At 41.6% G+C, this 27,441-nt stretch overlaps 1 protein-coding gene across 2 annotated transcripts in view; it reads left to right on the top strand.

Moving 5' to 3' along the window:
• The window catches only part of PTEN (phosphatase and tensin homolog), a 67,052-nt gene that overhangs the window by 20,072 nt on the left and 19,539 nt on the right, over positions 1-27,441 (top strand). The window contains exon 3 of one of the 2 annotated variants that reach the window (XM_038410650.2): positions 12,356-12,594. In XM_038410650.2, coding sequence (XP_038266578.1) covers positions 12,502-12,594 — 93 coding nt within the window. In that variant the 5' untranslated portion in view covers positions 12,356-12,501. Of the gene's footprint in view, positions 1-12,355; positions 12,595-24,407; positions 24,800-27,441 lie in introns of those variants that run through there. The other variant, XM_043519131.1, reaches the window with a different exon arrangement.

Below are 27,441 nucleotides of genomic sequence, written 5' to 3' on the forward strand. Positions count from 1 at the left end.
GCAGTTGATCATACAGTCCAGTAATGAGATTTTCTTGTGCCTGTAAATTGTTCAGAAGGCAACCTAATTGGAATATAACCTCCCACTGAAAGACGTGCCAGCTCTATTCACAGCTAAAAGTGACAGTATTTCTAAAAGCACTTGATAAGTCATTTGAATATACTCTTCCTGCCTTAAAGAGTTAACTAGGTATTATAATTGGGTATCTGTCACCATTTCACTCCTGCAGTTCAGCCTGGTCACCCAAAGCTAGAGGGCTTTAGTGAATATTCTGATATTTTTAAAATATAATTATCAAGGGGAGGGCTTATCATAGTCATCAGATTGCATTTCAAGTTTTTTTGGTCTAGTTATTTTAAAATGCTAATTTGTTGAATAGCTCTTAAACCGGAATTAGAACCCTTCGCAGATACGAAAAGGTATCTGCATCCGATCCACGAGCCGCAGATATCCGTCGATTTGCAGGGCTCTAAACAGCTCCTCAGGTCGCTGTGCAGCAGTGATGCAGGGCTGTGTCAAGCCTGCAACCACGCGCCTACTTTCCAGCTCCACTTCTCCCTAGAGACCTGCTGCCCGCTCTGCCTCTGCTGTACCTCCTTCCCCGCTCCAGCCAGGGAGATGACAATTCTGGATCCTTCTATGCAGCGCCGCCCTCCCACTGGGGGGCTCGGACACCTCTACACAGTTGCGGCAGCTCTAATTCACGCAGCCATTGCTGCCTGTCTGTTTAAAGAACAACCCCACCTTCAAAATGACACTTAACTCACTACTTTCTGGGAGCTGTAGTTTACCTCCTCTTTCCGAACAAGCTGGGGACTACAACTCCCAGAATGTCCAACACACTGTTGCGTGATTCAGACAGCTGAGCTGGAGCCTGCAGGCTGGGTGACAGCCGCTCTGTTTTGGTGAGTGTGCTGCAGAGCCCTGTGCAGGTACAAAATTTATATCTACATCCATGCTGAGATCCGTAAAAATGGTCTGTGGATATTCACATCCATGGATACACAATGGATACCTGCAGATCTGCAGGTTTCTAACCAGAATGGTCAAGATTGAGTGAAGGATTTTTTTTATCCTTCCATCCCCTCTGTCCCCCAAATCCTATTTGTAGGAGCAAATTTTTTCTGGAAAAATGTGAAATAGGATAACTTCTTCCTGCTTCTTAGGACTGTCATTTTTAGTGAAATGTGGCTTTGATATTATTCACAAGATCAGGGAGTGTTGAATTGCTCAGTACTGAGTCATTTGAAACTGGCACAGATGGTGACAGGTTAAAAACAAGTGAGTAAAAACACTAAATGTTATAATTTCTAAATCAGGTCAGCATATAAGAATTTGTAAGGAAGATGTGAGGAAAAACTTCAAATATGTAGATTAAAATAAAGTTGGAGGCACAGAACTTGTGGACGGTAAAGAAGAGTAAAGGATTACTCTTTAAAAACTTTGGGGTTAAAAATGAGGAGGATGTGATAAGAGCCATTGTATTCAGGGCACAAGAGCCTTTGAGATATGTATATTGCCAATACACCATTCCAGATTTTCTAATATTATCTATTGTATTTGTGAACCAAATTTGTCAGTGTGTCAGAGGCTCTTGTTCAACTTCATGGCAAGTTTTTTGAAGTTGAAATGTAAATCTTTCGGTTATAAGAGTACAAAAAAGTCTTGTTTTTGTGTCCTTACAAGACGTATATTACACTTGTTCCCTGCTTGGTTAACTCGAGACTGATGCAGGTGATTTAATAATCTCCCAGAATCACCAAATTTTGCTCTTTTGGTGAGGCTTTCATGTGAAAAATGTGCCTAAAGGGTTTTGGTTTTTTTTTTTTTAAGAAGTGAATTGATTGGGAACAAGTTCAGAATAAAATGACTCTACAGCCATAGTAAACCTAGTTTGTAAATGCCACTCATTTGTGTAGAGAATCCAGGAAATATCTTAATTCTTATTACGTGGGCAAAATCTGTACAAACACTTACACTAGGGTAATCATAAATTTAAGTAGGATTATAAAGGGGGTAATTCAGCACAGTATTTGGCCCAAGATAGGAAAAGGATCAAATGCTAGCTTTAGGGCACCATTGAGCACGTTAGTTATGGCATCTATGTATATCAGTCCTCAAGACACTCCTTCTCATTGTAGTTACTGACTTTTAATTTAAAAATGAGCAAAGTTGTTGACATTACTACTTTTCTTACATGAATATTGGGCGGGGGAAAAATGAGCTGGGGTCCTGTGGAAAAAATTTGATCATGCAATTAGACTGTCATAACAATAGTATATCTGAACTTCGAATGCTTGACTTTTCAACCTCAAAGTTGTTTTAATGTAGTTTGTTTGAAATCTCAAATAGTATCTACATTAGACAGTTGCATCAATTTAACTTAAGGTTTCTAAATCATTTCAGTTAAATTGGTGTTCAAACTGTGCAGATAAAGCCTATTGTAACAATTTGGCATTTCAATTCCTAGAAAATATTTGTAAATGTAACTGTTTCTTTTTTATTCTTTCTTTTCAGTCCTTCACTCTTTCTTGTATCAGACATCTTAAACCACTTGCTCTCAGTTTCCAGTATTCTTATTTAACCTTTTTTTTCAGTGTTTTCAGTTTTATCCTCTATTTTCATACACCCCAAAACTGTAATCTTTTTATTCCCAATCTCTCCTTTGTTCCCCATCCTCTTTAGTATACCTTTTTTGTACTTGTACACAACTTCTTGCAGTCGTCTTCTTTGAGCAGTTAGTTGTGAGGCTGTTCCTTTGTGTGTTCTCTTACTTCACCTCAACCTGGTGAAGGCGAAGGTTTAGTTGCCTCTGGCATGAAGCCATATGCTGAAAACAGGCGGCTGCCTTCTCTTTGGCCTTGAGACCTGTCAGTCAAGTTGATGGATAATATCTCATGTTTGTATGACAGCTGGGAAGGTGCAAATTGGTTGTATGTTAAATCATGCCCATTTTCAAGCTTAAGTGGCTTTTCAAAATTTTGAAGCCACTGAAGCTGTTAGGGATTCCTGATGGCAGGATTGGCTACAAAAACACACTGTAGCTTAGATGAATTAAAAATAAATGAATAAATTGAAGTCTCAGAGGCTCATTTACTGTCTTACATTTGATTACAGTTCTAATTGGATTTTTAAAAAGAACACGTAAAATTCTAAATGAGGAAAGAATAGGTAAGATTTACTACTTTGAGTGTCAGTGTGCCTCCTGCGCAAGATTGAAATCTTGCATAGCAGTGTTGGTTGAGGCTGTGTCTGCCTGGTGCCTTTTTTGTACTCCTGTGCAACTGCATAAAAGATGGAGCAGCCATGGCCCTCCCACCATTCACTCTTATCAAGTATGACTGCGAGATGGAATCTAGCAATTGTCCAACCCACTATTCTGAGAGCTTTGAACCTTGTGCTTTTAACAACAAACTGTGAAGAACTTTGTCATCTCCATTTCTTCAAATTGGATGTTTCCTTACAACAACAACAACAAACAAACAACCATGCTGGCAATTTCTCGGTATATCCTCTCCTCCCCCCTCCCCTCGCCCCCCCTCCGACCTCCCAGGCGAGATGTAGATGGCATTAAGCTGGCCAACCTCAACATGGCTAGTACCCTTAGAGAATGCTTCACTGGCCATGTTGGGTACCATCATTGCATGTGTACTGGAGCAGATCCCCCTCCCACACATTGAGGAAGAGAAGATTTCACTCTACAGTAGCATCATTAGCCAGGCCACTCACTCGTGTCAGACTTTGATCTCCAGGAGCATGTGACATTGGAGGTACAGTAGCCACTTCAGTCTGTACCTAAGGGAATCATCACCACTAGTTGGGTCAATGGACTTCAAGGCTTCCTGTCCTGGATTACAGAGACTCTGGAAACTGAAATCACAGTAATCCAGTAAAAGTCCCAAAAGTTATTTGAAATACTAAGCTTTACAACTATTGCCAGGAACACCCTCCCAATCAATGAGGGCATACTTGAGCTGTCAAAGGTACTATGGCAGACCCTGACAGCTTTGCCCTATACATATATATGAGTGGAAAGGAGATACTGGGTGATTTCAGAAGGCTTTGAACACTTCTAAACGCTGGGGTTTCTCTGGTGGTATCAGCAGTACAAGAAAAGCAGGTACAAGTGTGCCTAGGCCCACAAAAGGCATCTAAAAGAAAAGGACTTTAAAAAACTCCCAAAAAAACCCTCCAAAACCAAAAACCTGTACCTTTTCAGACACAACACGTATTCTTCCACCTCATTGCAGCTCTGCATTGTGAACTACCAAGCCCTGTTCTCAAAATGTAACTTCCTCAGCTGGGAAAGATAAATTATTTCTGTCTGAAATTCTCCAGGAGAAAGGGGTGGAACTGAAATGGATTATAAAAGGGCTAGGTGGTGGTCAGAACAGCACTGCAAATGACCATGGATGCGTCCAAATATGGTTTGAGATCGGTCACCATGGCTGTCACCATGAAGAAAACCTTATGATTGCTAGTATCAGTCATCCTAAAATGGCTGCTAGCATTCAGGCTTCCCGAAAGAGGTGCAAGCCACCAGAGAGGGACTTGCCTTTTGAAGGGGGGGGAGCTCTTTTCGACACAGAACAGACAAAGTACTCCATTTACTGAAGGACTCCTGGGCCACGTTAAGATTCGTAGGGATCTAGACACTAGCTTCTATCAGAAACAATACAAATAGTAAGTTCAGCAAGAGGCACCTTCCTTCTCCTAGAGCAGACAACCTAAGTATCTGCCAAGTAAAAGACCTTTATACTAGAGGAGCTGCCTGTTGTAGTCCTTAGGTTTAGTTCTAGTATAACAGGCAAATGGGTATTGTTCATCACCAACAGCTACCCTGTTCATTTCCAACCGTATTTCCCTACCTGTCCCCTTCCCTGTTCCTTGAGAGACTTTTCATGAGCTTATTCCAGAAACAAAACAAAAAAAAAAAAGATGGCCTTTTTGCTTCATCTAGGAGCAGAGCAGGAGATACCTCAGAAGTAGAGGAAGAGACTCACTTTTGGTACTTCCTTATCCTAAAGAGGAAAGGGATCCTATCCTAGACCTGTGGAGACTGAACAGATATATATGCCGCCTCAGATTCAGGATGGTAACCCTTGCCTCCATCATTTCATCTTTTCAGGCTCAAGACTGGATCTGGCTATCCTCACAAGACATGTACTTCCACATAGCTATCAACCTGGCCCACAGGAAGTACTTGAGGTTCACAGTGGGGCCAAATCACTACTAGTACAAGGTACTGCCATTCAGACTCTACATGGTATCGAGAATCTCCGCAGAATACCTAGCGGGTGTTGGTGGAGAAGACAGGATCCACATTTACCGTTACACTTGGCTAATCAGAAGCGGATCCCAGCAGGAGACAGCAAGAAGCCTAGAATATATACATGCACATACTTTCTCTCCCCTTTTTTTCCTGACTTGGATCTCATGGTGAGCTTTGAAAAAACTCTCATCCCATCACAGATTATAGAGTTTATAGGAGCTATGATCTGTTCCAAGCCAGAGAGAGCATATCTGCACAAAGACAAGTACCTGTTTTTGTGAGGGCTGCTACCAAGATAAAATAAAACGAGCCTATGACCTACAGGCTTGCCTTGGGGTACTGGAACCACGTGTTGGCCTGTGCATACATGACTGTGCTTGTCAGATTTCACCTGTGGCCCTTATAATTCTGGTTCAGATCAGTCTACTCTCTACCAAAACACCAGAAGGTCTGAGTACCACCTCATGTTCTTGCAGAACTTGGATGTTAGAACCCAAGAACATATAGGAGCATAGTACAGTTCTCTAGCTCCCTCCCTGACAAGAACACTAATCATGGGTATTTCAGCGACAGCTTGGGGAACCCAGCTGGACCACCTGCAAGTACAATGGCGTTGGTCCCCAGGAGACCTGAGACTTAACTCAGAGCCATCATATTAGGTAGGAATGACATACAGGCTGTCCTTCAAAATTCCAGTGCAGCTTCTGACAGACTGTGCCTCAGTAATGCACTATATGAGCAAGCCATGAATTGCTAACTCATCACCCCTCTGTAAGTCATCAAACTTTGGATGTAGAGCCATCAATACAAGATCACCCTGATGGCTCTCCACATCTAAAGTGTCCACAACAGTCTGGTGGACTTCTTGAGTAAACAGTCAGATAACAATTGTAAGTGGTCACTGAAGAGTTCCATCATAGAACAGATATTTCATTGTTGGGGGAGAGAACTGTTTGCCACCAAGGACAACAAGTGTCAGAACTTTTGGTCCAGAGGATCCATGAGCTTGGGGTCTTTACCAGACACCTTCATTCTGCAGTGGAATTGAGGTGTGCCTTTTCTTTGAGTCTCCTGGTCCCCCATGGTGATATCTGAAATCAAATGAGAACTATCATCATTTGCGTAGTTCCCTACTGGCGAGGGTAGTTTTGGCTGGCAGACCTGTTACAGATGTCTGTTTAGTCACTTGCTCGGTTCCCAGACTGCCTGGACTTGATATTGCAGTGCCACAGTCATATACTTCAGACCTGAAGTTACTACATGTGACAGACTGGATGCTGGCTGGCTAAGTACCATGGATAGCAAGTTCAGGGTATCCTTCTACAAAGCAGGATGACCTCTACCAGAAACACTTGTCTTAATGGAAAAGGTTTTTGATGTGTGGCCCAACATAGCTTTTACCCTGCAGGCTATACCATCAAAGATCCTCTACTCCTTGCTGCCTAGCTTTTTAAAATGCTGTGGCCTAGAGTTCAGTTCCCTTAAGGTCCCCCTTACCTCAATCTCTGCTACCCATCCACCAGTACAGTTATGCTTGGTCATCCTCTTGAGTCATGGTCATGGGCCATCTCTTTGAACCTATCGGAATGCTCTTTCCTTCATCTCACTCTGAAGATTTCATTCCTACTTGCTCTATTCCTTTGGTTAGGAGAGCAACTCTGAGCACTTATGGCCAATTCTTCCTATATAACCTTTCATAGAGACAAGGTGGTGTTGAAACTTTACGCAAAGTTCATCCCCAAAGTGGCCTCCAATTCAGATGCAACTCAATTAACTTACCTTCTTTCCAAAGTCCCACTCTACACTGGAAGAGAAGTTACACACTGGATGTTTCCAGAGCATTGTTTTACTACATCAATTGAACTAGATTGTCTGCCCACTTATTTCTGTCAATAACTGGCTATTCCAAAGGCCAAGCCATCTCAGTTCAGAGAATATCTGTGTATCTCATATTGTTTTCAGTTGGCTGGTATATGTGTCTCTCACAGCATCAGGGCTCAATCCACCAAAGCTCAAGTGACATTCTTCACCTGCTTCAGAAGTGAGCCAGTTTTTGAAATGTGCAAGGCAGTGACATAGAGTAACCACTCATCTTCACCAAATATTTGTGCATTGGACTTGACCACAAGAGCAGATGCCAAGTTCAGGACAGGATGGTTCAACTGATGCAGCTGCTACTCCCTGTCTCACCCTCCAGAAGGAGTACTACTTACCTGTCACCTGTAATGGGATCCACACTGATGTACTTGAACAGTTTTTGTTACCCTGCAGTTCTTCAAGATGAGGATGTCCATATGAATCCTATTATCCATTCTCCTTCCCTGTTTTCAGTGTCTTCAGCTAATGCAAGTTTCAAAATGTGAGGGAACTGAAGGAGAGTCACAGCCACTCTGCCCTTTATGCCCTTGTATGGGAGCAAAAGAGAACAGGGTGCATGCGTGACCTTGATGAACACAGCTATTCCTAAAAGCCTGATCTTGCTCATGAAGCATATGCATACTTGAAGGGAGATTTACACTGACTACAATATCTCGAAGAACCACAGTTTCTGGAGGGTAACTATTATGTTTCAGCAAAATCTTTTGAGTTTTCCATATTCTAAATTTCATGGACCAAGTTTAGCTGTGGTGTTGAGCGATAAAGGTGATGTGAACTTAAGGTGTATTTTTTTGGGGGGGGGCTTCGTATGCTGATCCTTACATACCAAAGTGTGTGAGAACCTTAGACTTACCTAATGTACTTATGTTGAACTTTAATCTTTTCTTTTTAGATGTGCTGAAAGACATTATGACACCGCCAAATTTAACTGCAGAGGTATGTTTGTGCTGACTAGGGTCTAGGCTATTAGCTTTTTTCCCCCTTCCAATTTCTCCTTTTATTTTTCTGAACTAAGGAACAAAGTAAAACTGTCAAATATTAATATAGTGTTTGAGGGAAGAGAGAACGGTATTAACATAACTTAAGATTCCTGCATGAGAAGCTTACTGTGGTGCATGACATTATGTAGAAAGTGTATTCTTAGCAATTATCTATGATGGGCTAACAACACAAATAGTTGAAATTTCAGTGTGTACGTCTGAGATTGACTCAAAGCTGATTTTAAAACAAACTATGAAGTACTCAATTTAAATTGATCAACACTTAATTTACAAAAAATGGGGACTTTTATGGAAATTGGGAGAAAGGTCCTTTCTTGTATACAAGAGTCCATAGAATGAAAATGGAGAATACTAAATTAAGCCATGCTTATTGGTCAGAAGGTACATAACTACACTGCAGTAAATAACCCGTGGCACCAAATCACAGAGCCCAGGTCAGCTGACTTGGGTTTGCAGGGCTTGGGCTGCGAGGCTAAAAATTGCAGTGTAAACATTCCTGCTTGGGCTGGAGCCTGGGCTCTGAGACCGCCCTCTCCTCCTCCTCCCCGCCCCCATGGGGTTTGAGTCTGGGCTCCAGCCTGAATCCAAAATTCTATGCAGCAATTCTTAACCCTGCAACCCAAGCCTCATCAGCCCGAGTCAGCTGACTCGGGCCAGCCACAGCCATGCCATGAGTCTTTTATTGCAGTGTAGATATATCCACAGGCAGATTTGCCAGAAAGTTCTGGAATCAAGGCTTCCCCTACACAAGGAATTGAAACTACATCACACTTCACTGTTCTGCTTTTGTTTAAATGGGGCTGCTCAGTGTCACTCTGACTTGGAGCTTTTCCAGCTATTGAGGGGATGTTTTGGGTGCTACTGAGAATTCTGCCTCTTGACCCTCCGTTAACTAAAGTCTTTTGGCAGGACACCTGCTGAAAGTAAACTAATGTTGCTGCTTCATGTCCGCACTTTTCTCCAGTGGTGGCTCTAGATTCCTGCATGGTAGTATTGGCAGAGGAATCTCTCTCTGGACACAGTGCGTTAGTAGTTCACTTTCATACCATGATTCAGAATGGGTGGATAGATAAACAGAGGCTCTTCAGTATGGATGATCTAAGAGTGTCTAAAGGAGCTTACTTTGCTTCAGATGGAGCTCTAAAGGGGAGCACCTCCAACAGAGTGGATTTTAGCATTAATGTGCTATGCTGCAGCTGTAATCCTTTAGACTCCAGTCTAAATTCACTAGGATCTCCAGTTCCCTTTTTCTTATCTAGTCAGTGGTATAGTCTCCTTCAGTATTTGTTCAAAATTTTCCAAAGTGTGGGGTGTTCCAACTGAGGAGCATGGACAGAACTCTCAATAATTTTCCTGAGTCTGTTTAAATGTTTTTAGTAGAAGCTAAATCTCTAGCTGTTATGGTTGCAAAGGAAACCTTCAAAACACAATTGGAGGTTAACTGATTCTACAGTATCTGCCTGGGTTTACAGAGAGGCAGAAAACAATAGAGGTTTAAACTGCCCCATTCATTTCAATGGGTGTTAACTCGGACGTCACTTGTGATGCTTTAAATGTCATCATTCTTAACTATTTCACTGTTTGTCAAAGTATGTATGTAAAGAGAGGAAGCATCCTATTAAGAATGATTCCAGGACTTTCAAGAGTAGGAGGGAGAGATGCATAAATGAAGTTGTGTGGGCCTTTAACAATACATGACCAGGTGTCATGATTGCTTTCTTTTTTATTTTTCATTATGAAGGAGTTTAGATTTCAGATATCACTGATTTACTGAAATCCTTTTAGTCTACAATATGACGAAGCATCCTTAACACAGTTGAATGTTTATGTATCATCCCAGTTGCTCTATCTTGCCTTAGCTGAGGTTGCTCAGAGTTGCATTACTTTTTGTATTTTTGTTTTTTCTCTTTCATCACAAAAACAATAATCCACCTTTGATATCTGAGAAAGTGACTCTTAGACTCCCCTTCTTCTGTACACCTTGCCTGCCCCATGAGAAGAGGAAGCTTTAATAATTAAGGCACTCAGAAATGAGAAGTGATTTTGGGTGCCCAACATGAAGCATTTCTAGGGTTTCTGATATTCAGAGGGTGGGTTGTCAGCCAAATCAAGTATCTTCCTTGTGGGGCAAACGAAGTCCAAAACAAAGTGAAAAACTATCCAGAACAGGACCATGACTCTCTGTGGATCATAGCCCTTTGCCTAGGGTTTGTGTAACTTTTAAGCCTTTCCTCTCAGGATTCTCTTTCCTTATTTCAGGGATCAAGCTGTCTTTCACCTGTCTTATGCCTCAACTTCCCTCAGTTCATGCCAGTGTGTAGGGATTTTTCCACAATCTTTAGGTAGGTGGGGTAGAGGATCCTGGGTCATCCCAATTACTTCAGGATCTAGCCCTTTCCCTGGGTCCCTGAACTGGGAATCACCTGGCCATCCCAAACTCTAGACTGTCTTGCTCCACTTTTCCTAGGGCCATTTTATACATTTGCCTAACTCACTTAGGTGTTCTGTGGAATCTTCAGCTGAGCCCTTCCTAGGCCCATGGTTCCTTCTCGGCAAGGAACCATGCCAGCCTTGACTCAGATCTAGTCCCTGGAGAGCTTCCACAACAAGCTGCTTTTCTGCTTGGAACTTTCTTCCAGGATTACTTCTGTGACTTTCTTTCTGGAGGGAATCTTGGCTGGTTCTCATCTAAAATGGAATTTACCTCCAAATTTTGGTGGCAATATTCTGAAAGATATCTCGGAATATTGTCTCCCTTATCAGTGCCATGTTGGTAGTGGCTAAAGGACTGCTTCAGTTTCCTTCTATACAGCTGTCTAAAGGGCCTAAAACTGTAATCTTCACATGGAGGTAGCCATTTTAGGAATACTCACTTCCATGTGAAAGGAACCATGGTGGTGCATTTTTATATTAGAGTAGTTTGCAAGACTAGCACGTATTTTTGCAGCCTTGATGGAATCTGAATGTAGTTGTGAAGTATCACGGATCCTCCTTTTAAAGCCATGTCAAACTTGGTTCATTTTTGTTATTTGGGGTTTTTTTGCTCTTCTAGAGGACCAAGTGAATGGCCTGCACTGTGAGTCTATAAGCCGTCCTTGCAGTTTTTTCCAGACAAAATGGTACTCTGCACTGCACCAGAATTTTCTGCGAAAATAATCTCATGATTCAACCATAATAGTCATCTTTCTTCTGCTCTCATGACCTAAACTCTCTTCCAAAGGAATTTACATAACCTGAATGTATGACAAGCCAGTAAAAAAAAACTTGCCCAAAATTGGATGCTTTATTCATTCTTTGTTGGCCAAAAACTAGAGAGAGCGCTTCCAGGTGACAGTTTCTGACTAGATCTGAGTGGTGATTTGTGCAGGAGCCTGTCTGTCCTCAAAGTCAGTGAGGGAACCTGTTGGGCAGAAAAAATACAGCTTTGTGTGACTAAATATACTGAGCAGCAGTATGGGTATTATCTATTTTTGTCTGACTCTGTAAGATAGGTGTATTTTGTTTTTTGGATGCTGCAGTCTCCTGGTTATCACTTATTTCTCTTCTGTTTTCAGAGTCGTCCCCTCCTCTCCCCAATTGAAAGTAGTTGCCATCTGTTATCTGATAGATTGATGTATATGAGCAAAGAAGAAAAGTTGTTGTTTTTTTAACAGTAAAACCCAGACATTTCAAAGGCTTGGGTGTGTGGTTTGTTTTTTTGTTCACAATTAGCAGTTTTGGTTACGTATTATTACACATATTTTAGAGCCTCTTGGATCTAATTATGTGAACACGACCAGTTCAGTCCCTGGGTGAATTGTAATATCTTCAAATGAGGCAATTCTGCTGGTCAGTGGGCATGGCTTAACCCTATATTCTTATCACAATAGGTTCTGGTACAAGATCACTTCTGGAATGATGGATTGTTATAAGACAAATTGTCAGATATGAGCAAAATTGCTCTATTGAGTAAGACATTGTGTGAAGAATTGGGAATTTGCTGGAATTTGAGGGGCCAAGCTATTGGCATGTGCTCCACATCTTGTATACCACCCTTCTGGAATTGATCATCACAGTTCTTGTGTCAGATCACTTAACCTATTCAGTTACTTATTTAGACTGTTAATTACATGATATGCATTTTGTAAAGTTAACCTCTCTGATTAAACTAGTTAAAATGCATTAAATTTGAGACTTCATTGTAAATCTTATCTTCCTATCACAGTTGCACAGTATCCTTTTGAAGACCATAACCCACCACAGCTAGAGCTTATCAAACCTTTTTGTGAAGATCTTGACCAATGGCTGAGTGAAGATGACAATCATGTTGCAGCAATCCACTGTAAAGCTGGAAAGGGACGAACTGGTGTAATGATTTGTGCATATTTGTTGCATCGAGGCAAGTTTTTAAAGGCGCAAGAAGCTCTAGATTTTTATGGGGAAGTAAGGACCAGAGACAAGAAGGTGAGTTATTGTACTCTGCTTTTTTCCACCCTATCACCCATTCCTTGGTACTCTTTCTAATTAAGATAAATTTAGATGGGATAGGCTTCCAACAGAAGGTATGATTGTGTTTGACTTACTAGTTTAACTTTCAGTTTAAAGAAACTACACCATCTGTCTTTTTGATAAGATTCTATTGAAACTTGTATCCAAGAAGATTCTGAATATTTATGCTAGCCATAGGAATTTCAGACCACCTCTTCAAAGAGTGTTTTGCATCATATTACATCAAGTTGGTGGTGGATGGTGAATTTTCCCATTCCCCTATATGGGCAGCAGCTTCAACCAATTGAAAGATAGGACTATTCTAATTTTGGTCCCTTTAGTGGATGAGTTTACCAGCTCCTCTGTTGCCTGTATTCTTCTGAGGCATTCTGCTACTCCTTTACTTCAGGTACTTGCTAAGGCTGAAATGCAGTGAGCCACTATAATGTATCTGGGTTGCCTTAACTATTCAGTAGAACTTTCTGCTTCCACTTTACTTCGCTTCTGTTCTGTAGGGATGAAACTTTCAGGGTAATAGGCAAGGCGGCAACTGCTGTCAGCATCCCTTTATAGCCTGCCTCCATTGAGAGCATCACCTTTTCAGTTCCTATACCAGCCTCTCAATGAGAGGAATCTGTCACTCCCTGAACTGAGAATGGTAGAAGGCTTTTATGGCCTTTAACTCCTTGCTAGTAGACTTAGTGGCAGCCCTGCAAAGGCTGTCTGGCACAGGCAGATCTTTGTTCACATGCTGTGGCTACAGCTTGCTGATGGTAATCTCTAGTGCCTCAGGACCTCAGAGTATTTTTTTTTCTCATTTCTGCATCTTAGTCAAAATACTTTCCAGCTACATTGGGGTCTGTCTTTCAAATTCAGATAATCAGTCTCCCTCCTCTTTCCCAATTTCGTCTGTAGTGTTACAGCAATTCAGACACCTACACTGGAAAGGACTGGAGTTGACGTGTATGAATGTCAGCTCCAGTCCTTTTCAGGGTAGGTCTCTTTGAATTGCTCTAACACTGCACAAAAATTATGTATGAGAGAGAGTTGGACTGCATTTAGGTTTTTAAACGTTTCTTAGCATCTAGATCTCTACACAGGTTGACATGTTCAGAGGCTCTTAGTTGTGGAAGCATCAGTTGAGCAACTGAAGAGATTGTCTGCTGACATGTTAGAGGGAGCAAATTAAAACAGTCCTATGCAGATAGCCACTTTAGCCAGTCATAAGAGATATGATGAGACCATTAGTCCATATGTCTCCATACTGACATAGTACTGTACCAAAAGAAAACTAACAATTTCTATAATTACATGTGTTCTGTGCTGAAAACCTGTCTTTGACAAAATAAATAAATAAAAATGATTAAATGAACTGAGATGAAGAGGCTGATTGATTCTTAAGCAAGATGGTTGTATTTCTCTAGAGTACCCAAGAACAGAGCAGTTCTTGAACTTTTGGATGCCTGTAAAACTTTATCCTCCACTTTGAAGACTATGCCAGAATCACAGGACTGGAAGGGACCTCGAGAGGTCTTCTAGTCCAGTTCCCTGCACTCAATGGCAGAACTAAGTAGTTATCTAGACCATCCCTTACAGATGTTTTGTCTAACGTGCTCTTAAAAATCTCCAGTGTCCACAGTGTCCCTAGGCAACTTATTCCAGTGCTTAACTACTGACAGTTAGAAAGTTGTCCCCCCCCCACCCACCCAACAGCCTTTGTTGCAATTTAAGTCCATTGCTTCTTGCCTTCTCCTTAACCATGTAGGATAACAATTTTTCTCCCTCCTCTTTGTAACAACTGTTTCTCTACTTTAAAACTGTTGTCATGTGCCCCTTCGGTTTTCTTTTCTCCAGACTAAACCAAGTTTTTTCAAATCTACCCTCATTGATCATGTTTTCTAGATGTTTAATCATTTTTGTTGCTCTTCTCTGCACTTTCCTCAATTTGTCCACATCTTTCCTGAAGTGTGGCTTGCAGAACTGGACACACTACTCCAGTTGAGGCCTAATCAGCATAGAGTAGAGCGGAAGAATTACTTTTCATATCTTGCTTATAACACTCCTGCTAATACATCCCAAAATGATGCTTGTTTTGTTTTGTTTTTTTTTGTTTTTTTTGCAACAGTGTTACATTGTTGACTCATATTTAGTTTGTGATCCACTATGACCTCCAGATCCAGTAGTACTCCTTCCTAGGCAGTCATTTTCCATCTTGTGTGTGTGCAACTGATTGTTCCTTCCTAAGTGAAGAACTTTACGTTTGTCCTTATTTAATTTCACGCTATTTTCTTCTGACCATTTCTTCAGTTTGTCCAGATCATTTGGAATTTTAATCTTATCCTCCAAAGCACTTGCAACACCTGCTTGGTATCTGCATACTTTATAAGTGTACTCTCTATGCCATTATCTAAATCATTGATGAAGATATTGAACAGAACCATACACAGAACTGATCCCTGAGGGACCCCACTTGATGCCCTTCCAGCTTGACTGGGAAACCACTGATAACTACACTCGAATGGTTTTTCAACCAGTTGTGCACTTATCTTATAGTAGTTCAATCTAGGTTGTATTTCCCTCATTCGTTTATGAGAATTTCATTGAGACAGTTTCAAACGCCTTACTAAAGTCAAGGTATACCACATCTACTACTTTCACTTATCCACAAGACTTGTTACACTGTAAAGGAAGCTTATTAGGTTGATTTAACATGATTTGTTCTTGATAAATCCATGCTGACTGTTACTTATCACCTTATCTTCTAGGTGTCTACAAATTGATTGCTCTATTATCTTTCTGGGTATTGCAGTTAAGCTGACTGGTCTAATTCCCTGGGTTGTCCTTATTCCCCTTTTTATAGATTGGCACTATATTTGCCCTTTTCTAGTTCTCTAGAATCTCACCCATCTTCCTTGACTTTTCGAAGACAGTTGCTACTGGCTCAGATATAGCCTCAGTCAGCTCCTTGAGTATTCTAGAATGTATTTCATCAGGCTCTGGTGACTTGAAAACATTTAGCTTGTCTAAGTAATTTTTAACTTCTTTCCCTATTTTAGCCTCTGGTCCTACCTCATTTTCAATGGCATTCATTAAGTTGTGTCTAATTGCTACTAAACATTTTGGTGAAAACTGAAACTAAAAAGTAATTTAGCACTTTTGCCATTTTCACATTTTTGAGTTGTTTCTCTTCCCTCCCCCTACCCCCCCTTCATTTGAGTAATAGGCCTACCCTGTCCTTGGTCTTCCTCTTGCTTCTAATGTATTTGTAGAATGTTTTCTAGTTCCCTTTGTCTCTAGCTAGTTTAATCTCATTTTGTGCCTTGCCCTTTCTAATGTTGTTCCTACATACTCATGTTTATATTCATCCTTTATAATTTGACCTAGCTTCCACTTTTCGTAGGATTCTTAAATTTTGAGTTTCAGATAATTGAAGATTTCCTAGTTCAACCTGGTGGTTTCATACTTCTTATGCAGTGGGATCATTGGCTCTTGTGCCCTTAATAATGTCTCTTTGGAAAAACTGCCAACTCCCTTGAACTGTTTTTCCCCTTAGGCTTGCTTCCAAAGGGATCTTACCTACGAACTCCCTGAGTTAGCTAAAGTCTGCTTTATTGAAATCCATTTTCTTTATTGTGCTGTTTTCACTCCTACCATTCCTTAGAATCATGAACTCATAATTTCATGATTACTTTCACATAAGCTGCCTTCCACTTTCAAATTTTCAACTAGTTCTTCCCTATTAGTCAAAATCAAATCTGGAACAGCCTTTCCCCTAGTGGCTTTCTTCTCTGTCTGAATAAAAAATGGTCTTCAATACATTCCAAGACTGGTTTGATGATGATTCTATTTGATAATATTTACCCAGGTGTCTGGGTAGTTGACGGTTATGGAGGACATAGTTCTGTGCTTTGGATGATCTTTCTAATTTGTAAAAAGATTCATTCACTTCCTCTTTCTTGTTAGGTGGTCTGTAGTAGACCCCTACCATGACATCACCCTTGTTTTTTACCCCTCTTATCCTTACCCAGAGACTTTCAACAAGTCTGTCTCCTATTTCCATCTCAGCCTCAGCTCAAGCGTACACATTTTTTTATGTAGTAGGCAACACCACCTCCCTTTTTCCCATACCTGTTCCTGATTTAGCTGTGCCCTTCTATACCAATATTTCAGTCATGTGTATTATCCCAGCAAATCTTTGTGATGCTAGCTGTCAGTTATATTTATTAACTAGGATTTCTAGTTCTTCTTCAAGAGATGTCCCTGTTGGTGCTCCACTCCAGGTGTTGGTACGCCCTTGTGCCTTTGCTCAGAGATTTTTACAGCAACATTTGCACGCGCCATGCATGCGTGGTGCCTGCCTCGCGCACCGAATGCGCCTCAATTATATGCGTGTGGCCAAGGCTCCTTGGTTCCTTCTCTACTGTCCCTGGCCTGAGACTGAGCTCAGCAGTCTCGCTCAATTATTTCTCACTTTAGATAGTAAGCTAGTTTTTTTTTTTTTTTTTTTAAGTTGGATAAGTTCTGTTTCCCCCTTCTCTTTTTTAAAAAAAAATTAAAGTCCTTCCTAGTTTTTTTTCTGACAGTTTATATGATGTCTGGCTTGCCATGTTTTAAGACAGGTTTAAGAGTAGCAGCCGTATTAGTCTGTATCCGCTAAAAGAAAAGGAGGACTTGTGGCATCTTAGAGACTAACAAATTTATTTGAGCATAAGCTTTCGTAAGTTACAGCTCACTTCATCAGATGCACTATGTGCAGAGAGGCCATCCTTATTTCTGATGATCATTCTCAATATGTTAACTGTTCGGGGGAGTTGCACGTCCCCCAAAAATGTGCCCACTGCAGTACACTGAAGGCTAGGGCACAAAAGGACAGGGACCTGAGACTCAAGTTAATTCTAATGGAGAAGTCCCTCAGACCTGCCTCTGACCCAGGTCAGAAATCCTATTTGAGATAGAGCCCTCCTAAGTCCACTAAGGACAAGAAAACAACAAAAAACAGCTAGCTTCATCACCTCACAGAGACCAGCCAGCATCCAAATGGTCTCCGACCAGGTCTGTTTAGTTGGTGCCAACAGCTCTTCAGCTCAGTACATATGACGCTCTGGGCACCTCTGGCACTGTCTGTTCCCCAGTTGCCGGTACGCACAGCTCCGGTGCCAAAGCTACGGGCTTAAAGTTGCCTGCCTCTTCTAATATGGCACCACACAGCATTACAAAGGCTCTGTGCCTTCTCAGCTGAGCCTGCCTGTGTTGCACACAAGGATGGTTGCTGTCGTGACACTGACACCTCTACCACCTATTACTCCGAATACAGTGCTGCACCAGTCGGCACTGGCTGACCCTACGGCACCGTCGTCGCATCCAGTGCTATATATTCTGGCTCCTTCAACCTCAGAACCACAATTTATTCATTCCAGCGATTTGTTAATCTCGTCAACTCCAGATTCCTCATTATTTGGTACCAATCTCTCACCGGGACTGTTGGCACGGCACCGATAGCTATCCCCTATTCCCTCTCACTTCCTCCACTTAGTCGTCCTCATCACTAGGAAAGTTTATTCACCGTACCATTTCTCCCCACTTCACACTCCTATCTGTATGGGACCATGGAGACCAAGGTCATCATATTCCAGGGACTTACCACCCTTTTATGGACACCCGTGGATGGGACCACACATGTCCTTCCCTGAACAGTGGCATTATTGGAACCCATGGGGGTCCTACAGCAGGCACCACAGTAGCCAGTATAGCCCACGCAGAGGTGACATTGGATCTCCTTCTGTACCCATTCAGGCTTCTGCAATGGACGGACAGGAGCAAGCTGCAACAGTGCATGCAGATGAGGAGGCACCTGAACCCTCCCCAACTAATAATTCATCCACCTCACCAGAGGAGACTATTTATGTCCTCACCCCCCCAACAACAGCGGATGATTTTACTCATTTTCAGGACCTCTTCAAAAGAGTAGCTAATGAGCTCAAGATCACTCTGGAGGTGGTGTCGGAGACTCAGCATGAGCTGAGCGACATAATAGAACCTTAGACCTTCTCCAGGATCGCCCTACCTATTAAGGGAGCCATTATGGACCCTTCCAAGAATACCTGGCAAACCCCCTACCTGCAAAAGGGCAGACTGGAAATACTATGTCGTCTCCTCCTCCTGCTCAGAATTCCTTTTCACACACCCAAATTCACTCGTGGTAGAAGCAGCCAACCAAAAGAACAAACAGCAGCATTTCCGGTCCACTCCCTCTGACAAGGACAGCAAAAGAATGGACCTACTCGGCTGCAAAGTTTATGCATCATCTGTGCTACAATTTAGAGTTGCCGACTATGCGGCCCTACTAGCCAAATATGATCACAGAAATTACGGGAAACTCATGGACTTCATTAATGACGACATCCTAGAGGACAAGAGAACAATTCAAAGCAGTAGTCTCTGAAGGGCAGATTATTTTCCGCACGGCATTACAGGCTGCCCTTGATGCTGTGGACGCAGCTGCTGTCCACCACAACAGCCGTAGTGATGCACCGGGCTTCATGGTTTTACCTCCTCTTCTTTCCCATGCAAGATACAAAACACCATGGAGAATCTCCCCTTCGATGGCAAGAAGTTGTTTGCAGCAAAAACCAGTGAGGTGCTGCACACTCTGAAGAATTCCAGAGACGCGCTCGAATCCCGAGGCATCCATACACTGGCAACTAGAAGAAGATAATACAGGTATCAGTCTCTCCAATGCCCATGACACCCGGCCTACACACAACAGAGGCCATACAATCACCAGCAGCAACACCGCCAGAGACCCAGGCATCAACGATGCCTTATAACTTCGGCACCATCCCAACCCCCATCATCTAATAAACAAATTTGAAGCCTTGGTCCAGGATATAGAAGAGCTCCCACCCATTCTAGCGCTTGTATTTCCCATCCAACCTTTTGGTCGCAGTTTTACTCCCATTCTACCACAACTGGCAAGTCATCACTATGAACAGATGGGCCCTAGAGGTCATCTGATTGGGCTATTCAACCCCCCTTCCTATCCATACCCCCCACCCCGTCCCTCTTCAGGGACTCCTCTCACAACAGTTTGCTCCATCAAGAGGTGCAACATCTTCTACAAATAGGAGCAGTTGCAACAACGCCTGATCAGCACAGGGGAAAATTTTTTTTATTCCCACTACTACTTTTTGACAGAAAAGAAAAGTGGGGGATGGCGACCCATCCTTGACCTCAGGCGACTCAAGTTAGTCAAAAAGCAAAAATTCAAAATGGTTACCCTCACAACCAGAATTCCAGCGCTGCAGCAGGGAGATTGGTATTCAGCCCTTGACCTGTAGGATGCTTAATTTCACGTAACTGTACACCCCCCGCCCACAGGCATTTTCTCAGATTTGTTATGGGCTCAAATCACTACCAGTACAGGGTTCTGCCCTTTGGCATCTCAGCAGCACACCGCATCTTTTCCAATGGTGGCAATGGTGCACCTACGGAAAGTAGGAGTCTATTTTTTCTTACTTGGATGATTCCCTGCTCAAGGCACAGACTCTCAGGGAGGCCATCCAAGCCATGCAGATGACCATTGACTGCTTCCAGGTCTGGGCCTACAAATAAATAAAAACAAATGCACATTAACTCCTATTCAACTACTAGAGTTCATAGGCGCTCATCTCAATTCCATCTCTTCCACCCGACAGATTCAACACAATAAAGAATCTTATTACCAAGTTGCAAAACGGGTCACTGTCTGGGACTGTCTGCAACTTCTCAGCCATATGGCCTCTTGTACTTTTGTGGTCAGAAATTCACACATCTATGTGTGTTGCATGCAGGGTTGGATGACCACTGTCTACAGACCGCGAATGTGCATGGCCTAAGCAGACTTCTGTCCATACCTACCAAAGTCAAGGACTCACTCACATGGTGGACTCTTCCACACAATCTCTGCTCTGGAGTCCCATTCGTGCAGGAGTCCCCATCAGTTATAATTACCACGGATGCTTCCCTCCCGGGCTGGAGAGCACACATGGCACACTACACCACTCAGGGACTCTGGTCACCTAGAGAAGCCTCACTACACACATCTTTTAGAGCTTCGAGTGGCCCGCAATGTCTGCCTCCAGTTTCTCCCGCACAACCAGAACCAACGTCGCCTACATGTTTTATATAAATAGACGAGGAGTTAGATGTCACTTGCTCTGCACAGGGGCTATGAAACTTTGGAATTGGTGCCTCCATCATGATATCCAAATTTCAGCCTCCTATCTATCTGGTTCACTAAATGTCACTGTGGACGAGCTCAGCAGATCTTTTCTCTTGGATCATGAATGGGAGATAAATGATACCATCCTACACAATATATTCAAAATATGGGGCTACCTGCCACTGGATCTTTTTTGCTATTGCGACCAACAAAAGCCTGGAATTCTTTTCCAGAGCAGACCTAGGAAAACACTCGATGGGAGTCGCATTCATCATCAAATGGAGTGACAATTTTCTATATGCATTCCACCTGATACCACTTTTTCACAGGGTATTCCAAAAAATACAAGCAGAGAGGGCCAGGGTAATACTAATAGCTCCTATGTGGCCCAGACGGGCATGGTACCCATTTTTAATGAGGATGTCAGTTTGCCCATCGATTCTGCTCTTCTCTCTCCCCCCCACCCCCGTCAACCTATTATCGCAACATGGGTCAACTACACCACCCCAACGTAACGATGCTGCACCTGAAAGCATGGCTCATCAGTGGCTCTTTGAGGAACTAGACTTCTCTGAATGGATACAAAGAGTACTATTACATAGGTGATATGTGTGGATTGTGTTCTGCTATCTCCAAAAATGGACTAAACTCACTCACTGGTGCTCCGCCAAGCAAACCGCTCCTGCTTCCGCCAGTCTTTCACTAATACTAGACTATCTGGGGTCTCTGCTGCTAGATGTACCTTTATGGAGCTAAAAATTATGGCGTTTCGCAATAAGACCGGAGATACTACTATCTTTGCTTATCCCATCACTAAGCAGTTCCTCAAGAGACTCCAGACTGTATACCCGGAGATTAGACCACCCACTCAACCCTGGGACCTACACTTGGTCCTCATGTGCTTGAGGTACCATCCATTTGAGCCACTTGCAACATGCTTTCTCCTCCATCTATCCATGGAAACTCTGGTTTTAGTTGCTATTACGTCTTCCAGACATGTAGGAGAACTTGGAGCACTTATGGCTGACCCACAGTACACCATATTTTTTTAAGGGCAGAGTCACACTTCAAACGCATCCTAAATTTCTCCTGAAGGTGGATTCTTCCTTCCACCAAAATGAACCTATCCATCTGCCAACCTCCTTTCCTAAACCGCATGCGAACACTTTCAAATCAGCATGCACACACTTGACATGCACAGAGCATTGTCCTTTTATTTAGATCAGACTAAGCCCCTTAGGACTTAGCCTAAACTTTTCATTTCAATCGCAGAACGATCCAGAGGCTAATCCATCTCTGCGCAGAGAATATCCAATTCAATAGCAGACTGCATCCGCCTATGCTACCAACTAAAGAAGATGAATCCTCCAACTTCTGTTAGAGCATGCTCCACCAGTTCTGTGTCAACATCTGTGGCATTCTTATGTAACATTCCCCTCAGAGATATTTGCAAAGCTGCCACCTGGGCTTCAGAGCATACCTTTGCTAAATATTATGCTCTTATTCAGGGACCACCTGACTGACATTCGAATGGGCCAAACTGTGCTGTCTACAGCTTTCTTACCAGATCTTAACTCCCTACCTCCTTAAGAGACGCTGCTTTTTCAGTCACCTGGAGTGGAGTACCCACAAGGACATCTCTCAAAGAAGAGGTGGTTACTCACCTGTGCAGTAACGGACGTTCTTCAAGCTGAGGCCCTGTGGGTGCTCCACTGACTACCCTCCTCCCCCCTGTTTCGGAGTTTGGAGCGATCTCCATTGTAGAAAAGGAACTGAGGAGCCCAAGCCCTGCACTTTGTTGAGGCAGGCACCGCGCAAGTACTGCTGTAAAAATATCTGAGGGCACCAGGGGGCGCACCAATATCTAGAGTGGAGCACCCACAGGAACACTCATTTCGAGGAACGTGAGTTACTTCACAGGTGAGTAACCTCCTCTTTTACTACTTATTCCCCGTACTTCTCACGTTAAGATACTGATTTTGATTTCCCTCCATGTTCTCTTGTCTCTTCCTTATCCCTGCTGTAGCTGCCTATGCTCCCCCCAGATTCCGACCCTTCTCCCATGTCTCCATAATGATGACAATGACCAAATCTAGTCCTTTCTCAGCAAACCCCAACATCAATTACCGATTCCGGTTTAGATTTCACTCAACTACAGTGAAGGTTTTAACCAATCAATTAATACAAGATTATCTCTTCCCCTCCCCGCCCCACCACACACACTGGTCTTACTCAGCAAATAGACAAATGATAATTTAACCATAGGCATTTGGAGAACAGAATTAATGGGTATAATTAATGAATGGGAAGATGAGAATGACTTGTATTGTGAAATGATTCATAGATACTAAGGTCAGAAGGGACCATTCTGATCATCTAGTCTGACCTCCTGCACAGCGCGGGCCACAGAATCTCACCCACCCACTCCTATGAAAAACCTCACCCATGTCTGAGCTATTGAAGTCCTCAAATCATGGTTTAAAGACTTCAAGGAGTAGAGAAGCCTCCCTCAAGTCACCCATGCCCCATGCTACAGAGGAAGGCGAAAAACCTCCAGGGCCTCTCCAATCTGCCCTGGAGGAAAATTCCTTCCCGACCCCAAATATGGCAATCAGCTAAACCCTGAGCATATGGGCAAGATTCACCAGCCAGATACTATGGAATGGTCACAATTGAACAAGATCAGATATCTAAACAGCGTACTGACTGTTCCAGCAAAAACTGGCAAAGGTAACGAACAAATATCTGTAGAATAGATATGACAGTTAGTCTGCAAGCAATCTGAAAAATGTGAATCTTCAGTCGGTTTTATTAATCTCCATTAATAGTCAAGTGGGTAGATGCTGATTGTTGAAGCTGTCATCGTACAGTAGGTATGATTAAGCACTGTACAGTAGGAAGGTGACTATCTGCATATTCTAGGAACAAGCTATGGTTCAGTGCTCTCCTTTGACGGAGAGTAATGATGAAATCCCTATGGAGGTTCTAGTTGGAAAAAAGAAACATTTGTTAGATAATTTGTATTGATTACAACGGTATTTTTGTTCTGATCTATTAACTAAATATTCTTGTTACCTCATGATTGCCTGTATGATTTGAGTCAGTCCTTAAGATCCCTGTGTTTGTTTCCCATCCTTTGTGTTTTTTTTAAAGGGCTGGGGGCTGGGAGATGTTTATCCACACCAAGGATGGTTTTTAGGGTAAATAGTGATGTCCTCAGATATGTGATTTGAGTCATAAGTACATATCGATGTTCTTACGAAAATCATACATCTTTAAACAAAGGGTCAGAGCCCTATTGAAAGTCTCATGGTAAATACCTAAAGATCATGTTGATGATGATAGGCAGTCTCTGTTCTCTAAGATCTACTGTCTCCCCTCCACTTTGACCTGATTATTTGGTTGAGGATATGCATTAAATAATTTTAGGAATACTGTTTCTAGACAAGTATAATTTTAAAATGTAGTTTCTAACAGTTTTTGTACTTCCCTGAATGTCCATTATGTAACTTAATGTTGCATTTCAAGTGCTGTTCTTTGAAGATTTTTAGTTCCTGATGATTAAAATCCTAACTGACTTATTGAGTTGGAAGTAGAATTGGGCTCAAAAGAACAAACTCTGGCCCAAGACAACCAACTGCCTTTTTCTGTTGGGGCAAAGACCAAAAATTGGCTTTAATTTGATGCTAAATTCTCTCCCCGAAGCAACCCCCAGTGTGCATATAGCCTGCTTAGATGGGGCTCAAATCCCAGGGGACAGTAACTAGGGAGAGTTTTGAAGTTAAACAAGCAAGGCAAATTAATTCTCTCAAGGGTCTTGTGGCACTTAAAGACAATGTAGACAGGAAGTATGAATCCAATTGCAAGAGGAAGTACGACTAATTGAAGAGTACAGCCGCCAGTATTTTTATGGCTTTTTTCCAGTGTGTTTGTATGGAAGAAGTTTCCCAAAGGCCTTTGCAGCACCAGTTGAGTAAAAGAAGCTGAGGCTACTTTTGAATTTCCTAGGCAAAGGAACCGTATCTGTCCTACTCTTGGCCAAAATATTGGGAGGACAAGGCAGTTACTGCCTCTGGCAGGAGCCATTTTAGATTCTTTGTCAGTTATCTGGGGCAGAACTTTGTTGTTAGATACTTTTGGCTCCAAAGACAGTAGAATGTGTCTAAGCCCACTAAAGAAAACTTGATGCCACAAGTACAGGCCGTCAGCCCTTTCCACCTTGAAGTCAGTTTGACTCCTCCCTCCACCCCCCGCCCCCAAAATGGATAGACAAAAGATTAGAAGTGAGTGTTTGAAGTAGTGGATAGAAGGTAGCACAGTAGTTCTGTTCCCCTGGAAAAGGGGTTTATCGTGTATCCTCTACTCTTAGACCTAAGATACCCGAATATAATGCTTTCTAAAATTCAGCATAAAATGTGTTTATACAAACAATACTTTTCGGTGTCGATAATTATTTCAGGAGATCTACTTCCTCCTTATTGCAGTTACAAAGAGATCTGGAGTGCTTCAACCAGGGGTTGATCTGGGAATAGCTGGCTTGATTGCACATGGTGATTTTTAAAATGGACTTTTAAAATGGCACACATTTCAGTAGATCTACTTCTATGGGCATACACTTGCATAGCATCCATACAATAAACTAGTCTACTGGGAAAACACCAGCTTCTCTAAGGAATGATCTAGATATCAAGGTGGATTAAAACAATTTTTTAAATCAAATTTTAAAATTTAAATTCAATTTTTTTATTTAAATCTTAGTTTATTTTTAAAACTAACCTATTTATAATTAAATTTGAATTGATAACCTATGTTAAGGCTTGAATTTATTGTAATCTGTTAATCATTTGAATTAATTAAAAATATTTTGTACATATTTGTTGCCAACCTTAAAAGAAAGTCAAACCACTGCATTGGTGGAAGTCACTCGCTAAGCACCTGGTACCAGGGATTGTTGAAATGCTAAACTAGCTTTCTTACATCAGTAGCCTCATCTGCAGGTACAAAGAGAATATTTTCTTTTTCAGTTATTCAACTAGTTCAGCTTGCTGACTAGTTCAATAAAAGTTAAGAAACCATTTGGGAGTTGAAAAGGCAGGAAAGCTTGTTTTCCTCTTCCAGTCTCTGAATAAAAACCAGGTGTGAGAGAAGATCTCCTAGTTCTAAAATTTTTGAAGGGCACAGTGACCAGAAACAGTTCAATTCATTCACTACAGATTCTTTTGTTTAATAATCGTTAGTTTTAAATGTAAAACACTTTTTTGATAAACATTTTTCTAATGTATCCAGCACATAAAGGTAGTTTTATTTAATTAATAAACATGCTTTTTATGCACTTTTAATTGAATTTTAATTTCTAGCCAAATAGAGCTTAACAAAAAATGCAAATAAAAATAGTAAATAAGAAATGCTTCATTTACAATTTTCTAACCAAAGTAAAAATTTAAGAATCTGAATAAATGGGGGTTAATTACTTAACTGCATAGATATAGTGTGTCCTCTTGGTTAGCAAACAGGAGCGCTAAATTTAGTGCAAAGGCTCTATTTAGTTGCAAATCAACATGTTGTAATGATTATCAACCTTTCTTTAGGAAAATAACTTAAATCAAAGTTTCCCTGTTTGCTAATTGAAATCATGATTAAAATTAATTCACCCTAATAGATTTCTCCTCTTTTTTTGTCAACTTTCTTCAATAAGTATAAGCAGACATACCATGGACTTGATTAAAATTATCAAGTATTTTTTTCCATAAAACTATACCACTTAAGCAAATCTCTGCTTTTTATTCCTTCTGCTTTAAGGTCCTCAGGAAGGCAAAAAAAATTGATATTCCGCTTTAGCTTAGTGTACATATCAGTGTGTTAGGACTAGAGGCATAAAGACCCTGTCCTTTGGAAATAAGAGCCTAGTTAATTTGAGGAATAATTGCTGTCTGTGCTGAAAGAAAATTGATTTTTGTTTCCGAGATGTGCCAGGCTGCCACTTGGCAAGATTGGTGGGTTCACCATCTACTTCAACAAGTGTGTTTCTGCCTAAGTTGATACAGCATTCAGAGTATCAACTGTTACCATATAACTATTTCTCCCTCAGTCTGGTCTCAATGTTAGCAGTCTTGGTAAGGATTGGAGAGATTCCTGTACAAAGTGTGTGTTCCAGAGTGGAGATAAGTAGAAGAGGAAACTTTTTCCTATCTGTATGTATTTTTCTATGTAGCTCCCCTTTTCTGAAGTCCTGCCAAGCTGCATGTTAGTCATTTTTAAGCTAAGGGTTATGTTTCTGAATTTAAACAAAGTCCAGATTTGTATTAGGAAAATATTTAAAAGCTTCTTTAAGAAATGGATCTGCTAAAGCAGCTGTTGAGGTAATGCATGAAGTCAAAAACTTGTCATCAGACTGAGTTGTCTGACAGCTACTTGTAGACATCCAAGGTACAGGTACCATAGGGAAAAAAAATCTATCGTATGTAATATTGAAACATTTAGAGTTGTAAAAGGCCTTATTTTTGCAGCATTTTTATAAAGGCAAAAATTAGGGCTGTCAAACAATTAAAAAAAATCATGATCGTGGTTTTAATCGCACTAAACAATAATAGAATACCATTTATTTAAATATTTTTGTATGTTTT

This window comes from Dermochelys coriacea, chromosome 7 (genome assembly GCF_009764565.3).
Source record: "Dermochelys coriacea isolate rDerCor1 chromosome 7, rDerCor1.pri.v4, whole genome shotgun sequence".
In the NCBI taxonomy this organism is placed as follows: Eukaryota; Metazoa; Chordata; order Testudines; family Dermochelyidae; genus Dermochelys; species Dermochelys coriacea.